The following is a 19,204-nucleotide window of genomic DNA, read 5'->3' on the forward strand; positions in this document are numbered from 1 at the left end:
ACAAAGAATTATATATATGGACGTTAGTTGGTAGTTGAAAGTCAGTCGAAGACGTAAGACGAGAAGCCACGGAGAAGACACTGTGGATGCCGGTGAAATCAAGATCCAAAATCTGAATTCAAAACGTTGTAATCTCCGAAATGTTGACACGGTGTGTGAATAAATGTTATATAAAATATAACTTTTAGTGGTGTCTTGTTAAGAAAAAGGTATATGAATTCGTCCCGGGCGTTTGCTATCATGTTTAATGTTTCTCTGACTCTTAAATGTTCACACACTTTGTCTATCATATAGACTGTTGTCTTTATATACAATCCTCCTCCTCCTCCTCCTCCTCTTCTCTCTTCTTCTTCTTCTTCTTCTTCTTCTTCTTCATCATCTTCAACAGAGAACATTTATCTAATTCTCCATCAATTGAACAGTGTCTCCTCCCGTCGTTTAAAGCCCCTCTCATGTACAAGTATTTCTTCACCCTTTAAAATAACATTTCCATATCTCAACGCCATCGTTTCAGTTCTGCTCAAGCGAAACATTGGTCATCGATAATTTCACACCCCACTATCCAAAAGACTTTGCGTTATCGCAAAACTCGGTTACCATTGATTTATTGCTATTATTATCGCCTGGGACTTTGGTAGCAAATATGCTCTCTAAGAATCCTTAGTTCTCTGTACACTTCGAGTGGAAGTCTGATTAGTGCTCCCCCTTTTCGTTCTTCCAGGCTTCTTGACCGACACGATAATTTCGCGTAGCGTTACCTGAGAACATCATAACCATTATTATCGTTATTGTTCTTTTTCTTTTATTATCGTTCTTTTGCAGGTGGCGTTGGCTGCAAAGATGGAAAATGTAACTGTGATGGAGTCACACCTGGTTCTCAACGCGATGGTGGCATATTATTAAACAAAGAGTTATTGCCTATTACGCGAGTAAAACTTGGACCATCCGGAGGAAAGAGAACATTGCAAATTGGACCCTTGAAATGCTACAGTAAGGCTCAGATATTTCTATTTAAGCTCGATTGTAAAATCCTTGATAACATTAAACTTGGACCATTCTCTCTCTTTCTCTCGCTTTTTCTCTCTCCCCCTCTCTCTCTATATATATAAAGTTATGCATATATATATATATATATATATATATATATATATATATATATATATAGTTATAATGCATATATATAGCTATAATGCATACAAACTCACGTATACGCACACACACATGGGACATCCTATATATATATATATATATATATATATATGTATATATATATGTATACATATAATGTATATATATATATATGTATATATATGTGTGTATATATATTGCATATATATATGTGTGTATATATATATGCGTGCATATTAGTATATGAGTATATACTCCATTACTCCGTAGAATATAGAATTTATGATACAATGAATAGTTTCTAATCATACTCCAAAACTTCATCACCAAATATTGTTTACATTTTGTTTTGAGGATTTTTATAGCCCATACTTTTATCCTCAGCATAAAAATACTTCATCAAATCGTTACAAACAAAACTCACTAATTACATAAAACAAAAATAACATACAAAATCCCGAAATTAAATTTCTCTTTTACATAAGCAATAATGTGTTGCAACACATTCATGAGCATGTTTCGATCATCTAGTTTCTAGAGACTTCTTCAGGCAATCACGCTTATATGAAAGCGAAGTTAGTAATAAAAAAAAAATCAAAAGTCATCTTACAGTAAAAAACCGTTAGGAAATAGAAAAGAGGGGATCAGGTTCAGCAATAAATAAAACAAGATTAAGTGAGTGTGGGGTGAGAAAATAAGATAGGTAGGGTTGGGATTTAAGATGTCAGGTTGGAGACTACTTGACCAATTCACATATTTAAACAATATTTATATATGTGTGTTTTTTTTTATAACCAGTGTAGTTTACTTACAGAATAAATCAATATTTCGTTTTTAGGGGCTAATACGTTGTAATGGCATTTAAAGATGATATAAGAAAGTTTTTTTTTAAATAATAAAAATTTAATATGTTAGGTAGGGGAATCACTTTCCTATATAAATTAAACGTAAAATGAGGCTCCATTTCTTGGCGACGTAGCAAGACCTGTAATCGTTTTTTATTTATTTCAGGTTTGGTGACAAGCATGGGGGAAAAATTGGAAATAGGGGTTGTGGTGGGGTCATAAGTTCCAAATATTTTAAAAATACGTAGAAACACTTCAGAATGTGTGTAGGCGGAATTTTTATTTCTTAAAAGCTTTGTTTTGAAAAAGTCTCACCGTTAATATTACTTAATCAGTTAATTATTATTTCCTGATATTTTTAAGGCTATTAACACGCACACACACACACACACAAATACACACACACAAATACACACACACACACACACAGAGAAAGACTAGGATTGACCTGTACAATGCACACCCTCTCCTTGTAATTTTTCTTTTAATTTTTTTTTTCAATTTTTTTCAACTGATTACCCCCTTCTTATATAAAGGATTTTTTAATTTTATCTACGGGCAATGATGTAAAAACCTTTATTATCCAATGTATTCCGTATTCTTTTCACTGGTTGCCATGTTTGTTTTCGTGTGCGCGTGCATTTAATTTTTTGCGCGCGCGAAATTGCGTATTATTTTCACTGGTTGCCACGTTTTTTTTTTTTTTGCATGTGTGTGCATTCAATTTTTGCGCGTTTATACATTAATTCTGTGTATTGACTTGCACTTTGTACTAATCCTGACCATCCTTGGCTGACGGGTTGAGGGTACAGGTTTGACAGATTGTTTAGTTGCTGTTCTAACTGGAAATGCAGGAACCCTAACTGCAAGGAGTCGTTTAGACAGAGTGCTCTATCAACAGTTGTATAATATCGGGCTAACTGCAGTGCCTTTTTGCGCATGGAATATGACTCAATACTTAACTTTATTGGGTTTTCCTGAAGCCACAAGCTTATAGATGAAGACTCGTCTAATAAATAGTCTATTTGTGTGAACTTTGTCTTTTGGACTAAACTTTGATATATATTCTTTGGTCAATCCAATCTATCTATTATCAACATGTGACAGTGCAATAAAAGCAATTCAACTGAGCCCTCTTTCTCTTGTCCATTACAGAGACTGGCTTGATTTCTTGAGCACTATGCTGATAAATAACGTATGGTTTCTGTATTTCATATTTTCTTTGTAACTTTTCCGACCCGCCTCGCGAGGATTAGAAACCCTCATCTCTCGATACATTCTTGTAAACTCTACCCGAGTCTTTGCGATGAATGCTCATGATTTTCTTGGGGACGCTTGTATATATATTTTTTTAAAATTCAAGTTTCACCTCAAACTAGGCACAGTGCCACTTTGAAGTAGGGGCATTATGAAGGGAGATGAGTAGCAAGATGTTTGTAAACATTACACTTGAACTTCTGCATATCAGTACAGTGGAGAAAGCAGAATCCCGGAAGGGTGTTCCAAAGACTTGCAGTTCTGGGGAAGAAAGTATTGTAGTATAAGGCTTTCTTACACCTAAGGATCTCTACTGTAAAGGGGTGGGACTTAGTTAGTTGTAGGGTTTGTCGGGGGTAGTCACGTCGAGGAGGTACAAGTGTTTGCATTTCGTCAGAGGAATTATAAAATGATTGACCCTAAGCGCTCCAAATGGTAATCTATTACAAATGATCTGATTGAAAATCCGTCAGTGCGATCATGTTACATTTCATTGAAAACTATTGTATTTACTTACTGAACAATACAAAAATATAGGCATTGAAAAACATGTTTCCTGCACAGAAAATATATAGCAAGCCTTACTCTACGCAATAGCTTGTTTTAACCTGCGCAGTTGCTATTGCGCATAGGTAGAAAGCATTCCAGCTATTTATCCACTATACAACTTTATTTAAATAATGTGAAAATATATTTCTATATCTAATATCACACACACACACACACACACACACACACACACACACACACACACACACACACACACACACACACACACACACACACACACATATATATATCTTATGTAAAATGATTACAGAACTTCCCCTCTGAACCAAAGTGTCATAGGTCTGAAACAACGAATGCCACACACAAATGTAATATGTCTACACTATTAGCCACTATCTTATGTAAATTTAGAACGCCCTTATAGACACATTTAGTCGTTATAATAAAATGCTACATCGTATCTTAGGATCAATACAATCACAACTACAACATCCTCAGAGGAAGGAGTTCTTATTTTTCCCTCTAGATATTTAGTCCTCCTACCACCACCAGTCAAGGCTGGGAGGGAATCTACACTTTCTACATATAAATTGATTACACCTATCGTAACTTGATCATGAAAACATAAAACAAAGATTTCCCTTTTCGACCCATAATGTCCCGTTTGTCAAAATCCGCCCATTCTGATTGGGCAAGCGATGAAAATTCTCTAATTCTGGAGTTCGTTTCTATTAAATAAACGAACTTATGTTACCGAACTATTTTTAAGAATCGTATTTAAAAGTTATTACAGTGGTGTTTTTCGTTTGCGTATGTGCTTGCGAGTATGTGTACGTGTGTGTGTGTGCGTGCGTGCGTGCGTGCGTGCGAAAGACTACAATTCTTTTTATTTTTCATTACATAATCTTTGCTTCTATTAGTAAATATTTTGCTTATGCACTTAAGTTATCGTGATTTTTTATAATCGTATTTAACATTTACTACAGTCGTGTTTGTGTGTATGTGTGTTTGTGTATCTGTGTGTGTGTGCGTGTGAGTGTGTGTGTGAACAATAAATCTATTACTTGCGTTAACCAGACTGCGCCACAGCAACAGGTGGCTGGGTACAGCTAGTACACAATATATAAATCCATACACACACACACACAGACACACACACACACACACACACACACATATATATATATATATATATATATATATATATATATATATATATATATATATTTAACGGTCCTCTTATTAATTATCTATAATTGATGATTCCAATATTTTATAAAATTATACCATGTCTACGAAATTAACAACTACTGTGCTGCGTTTTGAGTCGTTTTACGCTCCACTGGTCTTTTCTTTCTATGTTATGTACGTCGTAGAATAACGTATATTTATAGTAATGGGACTGTTATAATTTGTTTCTTTACTCAAAAGAATAAGAACAAATAAGATCTCGCGAAATTTACTATGACAGTAAATTTACTATGACAGGTTGCTAAATCTCTGTTTCCCTTTAATGTTTGTGGTGACAATGCGGAGAGACCAAAGAATATCCGGCCACGTTTATCATGCGCCACTGGAGGGAAACAGTTGCCACCCGCAGATCAGAGCCAACAAACGTTTGAGTTCGAGGAAAGGATAGCAATTATGTCTGTCCAAAATTGCTAAAGGAAAGGGGTATGCTTTTTGGCTCAAAGATAAGTCAATTTTCTGAATGCCAGGTCGCCCGCCTGTGTCTTGGACGAGTATCGATCTATCTCCTATTATATGAACTGTTATTGGTGGAGTGAAAGAAGGAAAATATTATGAGTGAAATCATCCCTTACCTTTCGCGAAGAAAGAAAAAGAAAAGGAAATAATACAACTTCTTCCCTGAATACCAAGATCTGTGTGTTTTTTTCAACTCTGAATTATTTATGTAACTGAAATAGATAATAATAAACCAAACACATTCTTCAACATTTTATATCCTTAATTCATGTTTGAGGTATTCACCATCGTTTTCTGTATTAATTATAATGTATTTTATATAACACGCTATAAAAATAAAAATAATGAGTACGTGTTACATCAGAATTGATATAAGTCGAACTTTCTCCTATTCATAACCTCCTAAAATTCCTTTGACACGCCTTTAAAAAATCGAAATCAGTTATCTAAAGAAATATATATATTTTTAATTAACTATGATATTCAATCGCCTATTATCCTAAAATACGTCATTTTCTGTGGTAGCCAACCCTTCTCTGTACTATGACCATAGTAACTGTTGGGGATCTGTACTTTGTAAATAACTAAACATTTAAATACATTTTATTTATTTTCTTTAGGCATTTACAGAGATTGTGATGAAATCAAAAAAAGACGAATGGTGAAAAATCCTTTAAAAAACAACATATACAGCATCGACCCCGACGGTGCAGGCGGACAAGATCTTTTTGCGGCTAAATGTGATTTTGACACGGAATCTGACATTGGAATAACTGAGGTAAGATCACAAAATATTATTTTTATTGAAATACGAAAGAACAATGTTGTTCGTATTTTTAGTTGCGCTGTTGTGCAAAAGAAGCTTCTACAAAAGCCAAAGATGATCGTGTCTCACGATTGTCATGTTTGAATGTCTTTTCGGTTGTCATAACTATTCTTGACCTGCTAGATTTGATTTGTACCAATACATATACAAATCTGGTAATTAATTCCGCAGAGAGTTCCGAGTTTGCTCTTCCCTGCAACGTCTTTTCCACAGAAGAGATGTTGCGAGCCTGTCTCTACTTTATCCTTATTTTCACCGCAAGTGCTCGTCTGAGCGTCAATCTATAGTCCCCACTCGCCAAACTTTCACGAAAAACACTCCTCTAGCCAAAACCACTATCAACAATTTCCCACACTCTTTATCTGTGCCTAAACCTAAATGTAGATTCCATGAACAAGCTTCTTTATTAGAACTGCACGCCTGTAGGCCTCTCTTCCATTTGTGTACTTTCCAGCTGACTACAATCTGAAATCTATTAACCCTTATCATTAGATGGCCTCCGGGCCTGTATAAGTGGTGATTTCTGTGTAAAAAAAGTTAAAAAATACTTATAAAGCAGGTAAAATCGAAAGAAGGCCGACACGTTGTAAATAAAACAAATAAAAAACAAAACAAAAAAAAAACAACCTGTTAAAATGTAAGATGTAATTCAGTCGAAAATGTATGAAAATTAACTTTGTGTGTACATTCAATGCCACTTTTCGTTCAATGTTTAATGTATTCTTCACTTTCAGGTGGAACATACTAAATATATACCGATCGATGTCGGAACCTCCAACAGTCAAATTGTCAACCTTACATATTCTGAAGCCACCGTCGAGCAAATCCATGCATTAGTTGAATATGACAAGTATTGCCACCAGGTAAGTCAAAACTAAAGCGGTATCAACTTTTTAGTTTCGGAAAAAAAGATTGTTTGGATGGTTGGCGATAGAATCGTCTATTCATAATGCAAATGCAATCGAATAGCTGTGTTAATTGATTTCCCATTTTTCAACATTTTATTAAAGACTCTTGCGTTATGTGACAATAACGCGGTTAACGCGGTGCTAACTTGAACACACTTGCCTGTGTTCAAGTGTAGAGAGGTCGATAGGTTAAGACTGACATGCTTCACACTCGTTGACTTGGGACTAACGCGTTGCGCCTGAAGGGATTACGATGCAGGTCAGTTCAAGTGGTGTTAACACATAAGCCTTAATATAAATAGAGGACTCGAATGCGTTTTTAGTCAGATAATCAGAAGACAATCAGACAGTATTTTGGTCAGACGAGGATCAGCCAGTCAGAATGAGAAAATCTACCATTCAAGATAAGAAAACGGAAAATAAAAAAAAAAGATATCTGAATCGGTTCAGTGATGCAGTCTGTCAAAGGAACAAGGAAAATCCAAAATAAAATCCGTCTCCAAATAACAAAATCCAAGTCGTGTTTTGGGGGGCATGCATGAATCGTCGCGAGGGGGCAGCGATGGAAGATAAAGGTTATGTGGCTTAAAATCTCATTATGTGTGACACACATACACAAACACACACGCACATACACACACACACACACCATGGCTGTATAAACACATATGCACACAAAAAGACAGACAATCACGGCCATGTCATAATTATACATACACGTAAAATATACACGCCGCTCTATATAGACCACATACAGGAATATATACACCTGACCCTACTATAGAACACTTGGGAAAACGCTCATCGCTACTGGTAGAATTTTGAACCAGACTTACCGAAGCTTATTTCTATGGAAATTCAATAGTTTGACGCAAATAACGCCGGGAAGTTGTGGGTAGCTTATAACTAGGGCTATGACAAGAGAATATTCTTTTCATTATTTTGACTCTCCGGTATATATCAGTTAATATCTTATATGTTTTTAGTAATGTGGTTCGCGATTATTTAATTGTGTCGGATATATACTCAGGATTTAAAACAATGATAACAATATTCTATAGTTCTAGTCCTAGTTATGACAACAAGTATAATGGAAAGCTATCTAACAACATACAACTTAACTCGAATATAGTTGACGTTTGTAAAATTAGAATTTGAATGTATGCGCTCAACCCCGAGTATACTGTTTCTATTTGTGTCCTATATAGAGAATAAACAGGAGGCTCAATTCTAAAAATAACTTTAAAATACAACACTAACAAGAGTGTCGGGATTATTTCACCAACAAGAAGAGGGGGGTAAGAAAAGGCAGTAAGGGCTTGGAACTAAATGGTGACATTGCTTACAAGCAGTCTTTTCTTTCCTTGTAAAGGTAACAATTAACTGGTAACGTTTGCCGAACAACAGTAACGCGGTAATCAGTCAAAGACACATCAACCGACTAGCAAGCTAGGTAACTAGCTTCTTAACTAATCACTAACCCGTAGTGAGACAACTCCTTTTATACATACTAACTCTCAGTGGCGAGAATCCCAACGTGATTTCCAACGAGATTAGAATGTCTATTTAACTTAGTAGTAAATAGACACCCAGTTTCTCCGTAATGGCAAAACAGCAGTTCAGTGTCTTTTCTTCCCTCCGACCCACCCCCGGTAAGTCAAATCAATTTCAATTCTTACAAGAGCTTATACTCAGTAAAACAGGCTAACCGAATCACTTTCTGCTTTTTTAATTGTTCAATATTTATTATTATTTCTATTAAACAGGAATACCATGAATGTTCTCCTTTCTTTCTTCTTACTGCGCCAATCTCTCTTTACAGGACGTCTCATTTACCTGCGTGCGAACCCCGCTCATCAACAACGGAAATAATATGTACGGTTATTTAGTGTCGCAGAACAAGAGTATGATGCATAATTTCGGCACTGGGCCGTTTAAAGACACCATCGGTTGCGTTTGTAAGATTACCAACACTTGCCCAAAGGATAAATCCTGCCATTGTGACGCACAATTTCCTAATAGCGTCAGTGACCGTGGCGTGGTCACTGCGAAGGAATCGTTGCCGATAAGACAGGCGAATTTCCAGCCACGGCCACAAGGAGGAACAGCAAAGTTTTTTATCAGTTCTATTCGATGTGCACCAAGACCAATAGGTTAGACTACTTTTAAAAATCCATTTTAATAAGTTTTAATACATGTTTAATTATCAGTGAGCATTTCTGTACGAAGTGGTCTATGTAGGTTAGTCACAAATACGTATTAAAAACATTGCATTTATGTACACAGATATAGACACACACACAAACATATATAAATTCAAATTCTTGTCTATATGTTTTGTATAACACTTTTAATACGTCTTATTTTGTTGTCCGCATCAATTAATATAAATAGGGTTCATTTCCAGGATAGCGGTTGTAATTGGACTCATCTGTTCGCTCAAATATGTATTTGAGGTGACTTGTGTGAAGATATCCGTGTACAATTATAGTCACACTGTATATTCCACATAGATTAAAAATTATATATATATATATATATATATATATATATTAAAAATTATATATATATATATTTATATATATATATATATATATATTGTGATCTAGATACAGTACTGTTTTGCTGTATCACAACTCATTAGTGCGGCTTGATAAACACCTTTCCTCAGCCGTGGATTGACCCCCCCCCCACACACACGCGCCCACACACACACACACACACACACACACACACACACACACACACACACACACACACACACACACATATATATATATATATACTAGAAGATGTACCCGCCGTTGTCCGGTATTAAGCCTAATGTGAAATTCCTCTGAAAATTTCTTAAAAATATCGGAATGAAACTGAGATGTTTGCATGTCTTTTTTAAGTAAAAAAAATACTCGTGTTGAAATCGAAACCAAAACGTAAAAATAGTGAGTAAAGTATGGTAACTATTAGCCCAACTGAACTAAATCTCCAAAGGTGTTTTCAAACTTTCTTATTCTTAACATAATGTGAACGATTAGCGCATGCGCAGTCGTGAAACAGTAAGCAAACAGATAAAAATCCGACGGCTCCTACGTACCAATTTTTAAAAATCTTAACCCGTTAGATTTTTTTCATAAAATCCGTCCATAATACACCATGATAACTTTGTTTTACGCCCGGACATCGTCATTTGGATTGTACTTACTCAATTGTGTCAAAATCTTTATTGATCCGAGATTCTATCCATAATCTTACAAATATAGAATGACAAAAGTTACTTTTAAAGGAATCTGAAATCTTTTAAAATAGTTTATTGGATAAATATCTAGCACATTGATCAACAAGAATGTTAGCATAATTATATTGGACTTAGTTTTTAACGAGGGACACATTGTTTAAAGAACAATGCACCCTTGTGAAACTTGGACCGTATATGCCAGGCATGCCAAAAAAACAAAAAACAAAAACAAAACAAAACTGAACCGTTTCCGTATAACTTGCCTCAGTAAATTGTTGGACATTAAGTGGCTAAACAAGATATCAAACACAGAGGTTCTAGCCCGGTAAAACCTTCCGTCAGTACAAACCATGTTACAGCAGTCTCAGATGCGTTGGACAGGTCATGTATAACGCATGCCTGATTCAAGGTTTCCATAACAGGCTCTCTTATTGTGAGCTATTTAAAGGAAAAAAAAACTACCTGCAGGACAGCAGAAACAGTTGAAAAACAATCTGAAAGCCTCTCTCAAACAGTTCGGTTTGTATTCTAACTCATGGGAAAAGCTAACCCAAGACATATGTTCCTGGTGTGTTGCAACCCACAAATGGGCTACAATTGCTAAATCCGCATGCAATGAAGACTGCAAGAGAAAACATTACATTAGAAAAGAGCGGTTATCCCATCTGGTACAAAATTATCCCAAAGATGTTCAACATGCAGGGAATACTTCAGAACTCAAATAAGTCTAACGATCCATTTCTGACAGCAGAGATTAATTGCATAAAAACGGTCACCTTCGCAAGCGATGGAAGAATATCATTACCAAATACCAATGCTAAATGAGGTGTCCAATATGCTTCTGTAAGAAACAGTACGACAGGGTAAACACTCGCCAACTTCTAGTTGTCATTTTGATAATATCAAGCAGAGTATTTTCCAAACTCTCTTTTAATGATATATTATTTGTAACATTTCGTCTTGATAATTTAAGATGGTCCAACAGAAAAATCCAAACGGTAAAATCCACAAGCTTTTAGAACTATTTATTGAATTAATTGATGGCAGAAATTGTGGCTCTGAGCAAAGAAACCTTTCTCAACTTTTACATGGTACAAGACATCTGTTGATACATAATGTATAATGTCGACTTAAATCTTAAGTAATTTATTGTAATGCAGTTGCGTATTCTTTAGGTAAATTATGTAATAGAGCTTTTAATATTACCCTTTAAAACATAAGACGTATTCGAATCGTTCTATGTCTACGAATCGTTAAAAAATACAACGTGTATGAATCGTTCAAAAACTACGTCAACGAATCGTTCAAAAATACTCCCGTAGCTGTAACAGTCGCTAACAACTTCTCTCACCCTGGATCTGAACCTTAAACTAAACAAAAATTCCATGAATAGAATTTTCTTCTTAGAACTCTCAATCTGTGGAAGGTAATACCGTATGTCTGCTTCCCGACTGCCTATAACATCGCCACGGCAGTTTTCTAATCTAATATGAATAAATTCCTGTAAAACCGTCCTCTTGGATAACATAAAGTTACCTTAGCCCCTCCAACACAGTTCTTTGATGTTTCTATTTACCTGAAACCTAACACTTATATAGAAGTGCCCTTTGTGTCTTGCTAAGTTGTAACCTATCTAGTAATAAAAAAAACAACTATGTAGAACGTGAGTCAGAATGTCATATACCTATATATATATATGGGTTTCATTTTATGCACATTCATATAAAGCTTATGTTTATCTATGCGGAGTTAAGAGTAAATATAATTGCAACTATCAAAAAATGCACGTATCACTGCATGCATCACGCGACTCTATTTTCATTTTACAGATTTGCCAAAGGATTGTGTGCATGCCCTGAAGATGAAAATGCCTCCCGGTGAGACATTTATCCAACCAACCAAATCCGTCCAACCTTTCTTCGTCTACTGTGACAGGGAAATGGTACCTGGAACAGGTAAGCACTAAGGTTACACGAAACTTGTGAACGTTAAGGACACCGTGCTTCAACTTGCATCTGAGAATATATTCATTATTTGAGTTTTATTTAGAATTATACCATTGGATAATTGTTTTATTTATTTTCTTGGGACTTTTAATTGTTATTGGAACGCATTGCCTTCATTACATTTGGATGCGTTGTTGAGCTTATTCTCACTCATCAATTAAAGTTGAGCAGCAGCAGCAATTATTATGAAACACACACACACACACACACACACACACACACACACACACACACATATATATATATATATATATATATATATATATAGTATTCTGCTTATTTCTTCCTTGTTAGTCCGTACGTTACGCTTAAAACTGCAAAACATATTTTTAAAGGCCAAATTTACCAAGATTAGAATTTTGAAACGCCAATCTAACCACCCGAACAATTACATGAGAATGGTACCCTATTGATGTAGCATCATTTTCGAATATCATTATAATATACACATTGTTGTAATGATATTAGAAATTTTGTTATCTCGACGTGAAGAGGTTTGTCACCGAAGAAAAAGTCAACTAAACGTTACGTAAAATAATAAATATTCGGAAGAAACAGGCAAATAAAAGAATGAAATATTGTCTGATTAAAGGTGCTGGACTGAAGGAGTAAATAAATAATTGCCTCTTTCAATATAATTTTATTATTTGTATCGGACTATGTACCTATTTACTATGCCTCCCCACGGGACAGAGTTAGACACCAGGGTCGTTTTTTAACGTATCGGACTATGTAGCAGAACAATAGCTTATGAGTATTTATATACTAATTAATTTATCTTATTAAGGTCAGTTCTATTTTTAAAATACGATGTGAACTATTTTTATAGAAATGTTAATAAACTCAAAGTTGTTGCATTTTATTGGTTTTTCTGTGCACAGACCTATTTTTGCGCTATCTAGAAAAATGTGAGCTTCATCAAAGCATATTTGTTGATTAAATATATTTCTCATCCTGTGGAATTTCCACGGATATTGTTAGCTTAAAATAAATGCCAATAATTCTCAGAATAAGAAAACAAAGAAATTATGATAGCAGAGACTGAACAAATAATTCTTCGGTTTGATTTTCGCTTTATGCCACAATCTTGATACCATTAATCGATAATGATGAAATTCTTCTAAATCGATTTTTATTTATTGTTAAAATTTTTATTATTTTCATTTTTACATAGATTGATAGCAAGAAAAAGCGAGAGATGATGCGGGAGTGAAGGAAAAGGGAAAGAGAGAGAGAAAGAGAAAATAGAGACATGGAAAAGTGTGGTGAAGCACGCGCCATATTAGAGCGAGAGTAAGCTCTTGGTGTCAGAGTAAAAGGAGAGTTTCTCTCGGTAGATCCAGACTTTTGTACGTGTAACTAATGAGGTTATCAACAGAGATGAATGGAAGAATTGAAATGGAAAACGTCAGCCGAACTTTTTGGACAGTTGAGAACATTGGCGCTGAGATTTATCGTGTTCGTTGCGTTGTTGAAGAGGAATTTTATTAATTAAATTGTTCATGATTTTGAGTTTCTGAATATTTATTTTACATTTTATAGAACAAACTAACGCTATGCAATTTGTCAACGGAAATATACACTGACGATTCAATTTCCTCCACATTATAAATTCGATCTATTTATATGTGATCTAGTCACCGAGGAACAAAATGGTTTCGGGGAAATGACAAGGAGAATACATATCATACGTACCCCCAAAAAGATAATAGAAATCCTGTAAGCTGATCCGCTAAAAACAAAACAAAAAACGAATACATCCTCCTACACACGCGATGGCACCAACCTTGGTAAATTTCAAACAAAATTATCATAATGGGTAAAAATGATCGAAAGACGAGGAAAATAAATCACTAACCAGAGCTCAATTAAAAGTAAGCTAATGGCACAGTCATGATAAGGGCATTTTCCAACTTATGTTCTAGAGAACGCAACGGTTGTTCCAGAGAGAAAATTATAGTAAACGGCTGTTCAAATAACGATATTTAAAAATTTTAATTACAAACAGGTGGATAATCCCGAAAATTAAAATTGAAAATCACAATAAATTAGAAATCACTGATACTGACTACTAGTGTAGAAATAATAAGATCTTTCTTTGTATTAATGGATGTGGTATTCTTTTAAAATATGATTTGAAATTGCTCACATAGAAAAGATATTGATAAAAATTCCAAATCCGTAAAAAATCCGTGGCGTAGTAAATAACGTACATGGTGAAAATTTGGTTGTAAATAATACTCGTCTAGAAAGTTTATAGATTAATGTCAGAACGGGCAACCATTAAAAATAAAATTGCAAATTGCTTACGACGTCTACCGCAAAATGGCTGACGGAACGAGACCATGATACATTGTGGATTAAATAAAGAGTTCAGTTCGACATTCTGTGCAGATCCTCGAGTTCTCAAGAAAGATTGCCAAGTTCAGCAAGGTACGCCCGAGGAAGGTGCCATTTTACATAAGCTGAGTCGTTTTGAAAATACCTATCAATATCAGAACAGCAGTCCGAAAAAAAACAAACAAATAATATAAATTCGAAATGTTATTCTATACAAACGTCGTTTCAAGTTAGAACATATTTTCCTTCAGTGAGAACAACATTATTTCTACAGTGATTTATATTTCGTTAAAACAAAGACCACTTAAATATTTTTACAAATTATAATCACAATTACGATTATTTTAAACAGGACAAATCAACTCTATATGAATCTTTACTTAGAAACAATCATAATCGCAATATGTGTGTGGCTTCCATTGAAGACATTTAAGCAGACACCAATTTCCACATCGGCTCAAATGTATTTTATGAACGGCAGTTGTCTATGTATGTACACCAAGCTAGAAGTGAAAAGCTACAAAATAAAACCCCACAACGTTGGTATATTCTTCATCGACGCGCTTTGAATAATTAATATTGAAAAATAAATTTCGGGATCAATCGTGCCAAGTTTTGTCAGGTTGGTAAGTTACTACGCTATTTTATGAACTGATTTGAACAGATTATACCTACTGATTTTTCAAGGAATTGATGTATATGTGCATGTGCGTGAATATATCCAGTATGAGGAATGCGTTGGGTTTAGAAGGAAAAGAATTTTGGGAACGGAAGAATAAAATAGAGAGACGAGGAAACGATACAGAGACGACAATGTTCTACTTGTTGGGCGATGCCGGGTAGCCTGGTAATTAATACACGAGGAAAGATATCTCCAGATTTGTACCATCTGAAGTTAACAACATATAAACATATCCTATAGATACTAATGCTAATGTAAAAATATGCATTTTACTATATGAAAAATGTTTGTTTTTTTCAAACTGTCTACATTATTAAAATGGCTCAGAAAAAAAAACCTTGCATATTACACATGTACACACAACATGATACATATGATGCGATCAACAAAAAACATTAAAATAAAATAGTAGATCTTTGACTAAACAAACAGCTGTGACGTCACTAGTGGCGAGTAGTTCTACAATATGAGTCCGACACTAGAACAAACATTTTAGATTACAAACAAATAAGAAAATCGCTGCAGAACGCTATTTTCTTTCCTAAAATTGTCTTAGTTAATTTTACGACATTATCATGATCAATTAATAGAATTAGGCATTCCGCGCCATAATAAAATAAAAGTATACCACTCTATGCTGACAGAGTTGCACAAATTATAATATAAGCACCGTTTAAAGATGTTCTATAGTTTTTCTGAAATATTTCCAATATTTTTTCTTGCAGTTGTAACAATAATTAGAAATGTCCAAGAAAAAACAACTGATTTTGAAACCGACATTGCCGTCACTTACCACAACGTGACATTTGGACAGGTGGAGTCTGTTATCAATGGAATGAAGTACTGTTACCAACCGGTCCGACTGGATTGCAAGAAAACAATGGTTTGTAATTACAATTGCAGCTTAAACACATTGACTTTTTATGAAAAATGTTTGAACATTTTAAACCGCAAAGCATGTCATCTATTTACGAGTATTTGACTATAAAAATGATTTAGCCCATTAATATCCCACAATATATGAAATCAAAAGAGGATATGTTTAGTATGACGAACTATAATATACTTAATAAAATTATATTGTTTATATTGTGGTGATTTTATATTAAGCCATCCAATTATACCGGATGTAAGTGTTAAACAAGATATAATGAAATTAATAGTTATTCTCCAAAACATACATTTAAGTTTGCCTGTTAAAATTAAACTATCAGAAATGCTTTTATTATATATATATATATATATATATATATATATATATATATATATATATATATATATATATATAGATATATATATATATATATATGTATATATATATGTTATTTTGGGAAATATGTTTTTCAATTATATTTCCCTCTTTATGTATACCAATCATTTTTGTTTAAAAGCTCAATTTACGTTAAATATAAAAATAGAGCATATATAAAAGAATAACAGTTAGTAACATTCCAAGATCAAAATATTCGTTTTTCATGCAGAACAGCTCCTCCAGTATGTTAAAATTTCGGTACATTTTCTGACAGATCTGTTTCGTCATGCAGAAACAAACGTTAATACTACGCCAATACTGTCTCTTTTAATGCATATACTCTGATGAAACATGAAAGATTTTTGCTTGGATAAGAAAGACTTTACAATATAATGCTGCAAGAAGAAAAGTTCTTAGAAAACACAATACAGTGTAATTGTTCTGGCAACCATCAGAAATACATATTCAGATCTTGGAATGTAACTATACTGTTATTCTTTATATATATATATATATATATATATATATATACATATATATATATATGTATATATATATATGTATATATATATAATTTTTTTACTATAATAACAAAATACCTACAGACACTAGTATTTTATCCTCAGTGCAGGGTCTCACGATTAACACCAGTCGATAGATTCGAACCCGCCACACGAGCCATCTCTATCCCGATTAGCAAAGACCGTATCTACTCGGCTACCATTAACCGCGAGAAATGACATTGAATTTAAACATTTTATTTTAAAATGCTTTAACTTCAGTCACAACGACGCTCGCTCTTTGTTTATAAACAAAGCGGCTAGAGCACTGTAAAAGGGGTGGACGGATGTTGGTTTACATAGACATTTGGCGAGATTATTTACGGGCGCCGCTTCCGTGGGTCGATCGGTAGAACTGCTGACTGTCAACGCGATGGTTTTAGGTTCAATCCTCGACTTGGGAGAGGTGCTAGTCTAGCGGCACTGAGGAGTTGATACAACGAAACAGAACTTTATGTTGATGACTACATATATATATATATATATATAATGTGTATGTATGTGTGTGTAATTTTATAAGAGTAGAAGGCAATGAGAGTAACTGTTGGTTTCACGCTAGGAGCGAATGACACGTGCGCTCTTAAAATATCACAGAGTATAACACGTGCCATATAATCGGTTTTAATAAACATTTCGTGATCGTATACATTCAAATTGATATATTTTGTCTTTTACTATTCTTTCGCAATTGAGAATTCTGATGTTTTTCCCAGCTTTTAAGGAATAAATCTTTTGGACTACAAGAAATATTTCCTTCGTGATTTTCTCTCGTGTTATGGATCCACTTGTATAACATCAATTATTACACATACACAGACACAGACACACAGACACAGACACAGACACACACACATATATATATAACATGTTATATGTATATATATATATATATATATATATATATATATATATATATATATTACTTCACTGTAAGTTCAAAAGCCAGTTCTTGGGACTAACACTTGAATTTTACCTAGTAAAACAGCAAAGACCTCTCAATTTGCACCATTACTTATAACTTTATCTGACTAGTGGGTTATCCAGTTTCGTGCTTTTATTTGGAACAACATCAATTCCATAGACGTGTGCCCAACTTTTCCGATTAGATTTCAATTGAGCTTAAAATACCATATTATTTTGAATATTTGGTTATTTTGAATATTTGATTATTCTGAATATTCTAAGTTCCTATAAAATGAGTTTGTAAGAACATTGTTATATGACGACTCTTATCTGTAAGTTAAATAGATATAACAGTAAAGTACAAAAAGTATAATCCACTGTGTCGGGATCTGTATTGGTTCGCTTTAATAAAGAACTGATTGGTCATGGGTTGACACAGTGTACTTGTTGATATAGGCTAATACCCAATCTTGTTACCCATCTAATAGTAAATCTATACCATGGTAATCTGCGCATGCAAATAAGTAATGACAGCTCAAATCTAAATGTACTGTCTTTAGTATGTACTATGCTGTAATTGTGAGCTATTCAGTCGATCATTCTCTAATGTAAACACTTATACAAAACCTCCTGAATTACACCTTTGAAATACTAAACTACATTTAATTTCGTTAATTAATTTAAGTTTATTTCTTTTGCAATAAAGTAAGTTTTTGAATTGTTACTTTCGTTGAGTTGCAATTTATTATTAAATTATCATCATAATCTTGTCTTGCAAATGTGAAAGAAATTGATTCTCACGTCCTTTCATCTCGATTATAACTCAAACCACCTGGGTTACATAAGTGTATTGTGTGTCCGCTGCTTGCCGAAAGATTATTTGGTCTACTAACTCTTCATAATCCACAAACTGATCACTATCCTTTCAATAGCAATCAGAAAATCTGGTCCCCCTTTCCTTCTTCAAGACTGGCATCTAACAAAGTTTTCTAGAACGTAGATCCAATTGAAAAATGTGATTTTAGGAGATGATATTACCAGCTTTTTA

General features: G+C 34.1%; 1 protein-coding gene across 1 annotated transcript in view; it reads left to right on the forward strand.

Moving 5' to 3' along the window:
* LOC145246702 (uncharacterized) overlaps positions 1-19,204 on the forward strand; it is a 329,042-nt gene that overhangs the window by 203,714 nt on the left and 106,124 nt on the right. Inside the window, exons 26-31 of the mRNA XM_080108431.1 lie at positions 823-990; positions 6,068-6,225; positions 7,008-7,136; positions 9,004-9,334; positions 12,243-12,368; positions 16,167-16,324. Coding sequence (XP_079964557.1) covers positions 823-990; positions 6,068-6,225; positions 7,008-7,136; positions 9,004-9,334; positions 12,243-12,368; positions 16,167-16,324 — 1,070 coding nt within the window. The remainder of the gene's footprint in view (positions 1-822; positions 991-6,067; positions 6,226-7,007; positions 7,137-9,003; positions 9,335-12,242; positions 12,369-16,166; positions 16,325-19,204) is intronic.

The sequence above is a fragment of the Euprymna scolopes genome, chromosome 24, assembly GCF_053919585.1.
Source record: "Euprymna scolopes isolate OS-2025 chromosome 24, ASM5391958v1, whole genome shotgun sequence".
NCBI classification, from domain to species: Eukaryota; Metazoa; Mollusca; class Cephalopoda; order Sepiida; family Sepiolidae; genus Euprymna; species Euprymna scolopes.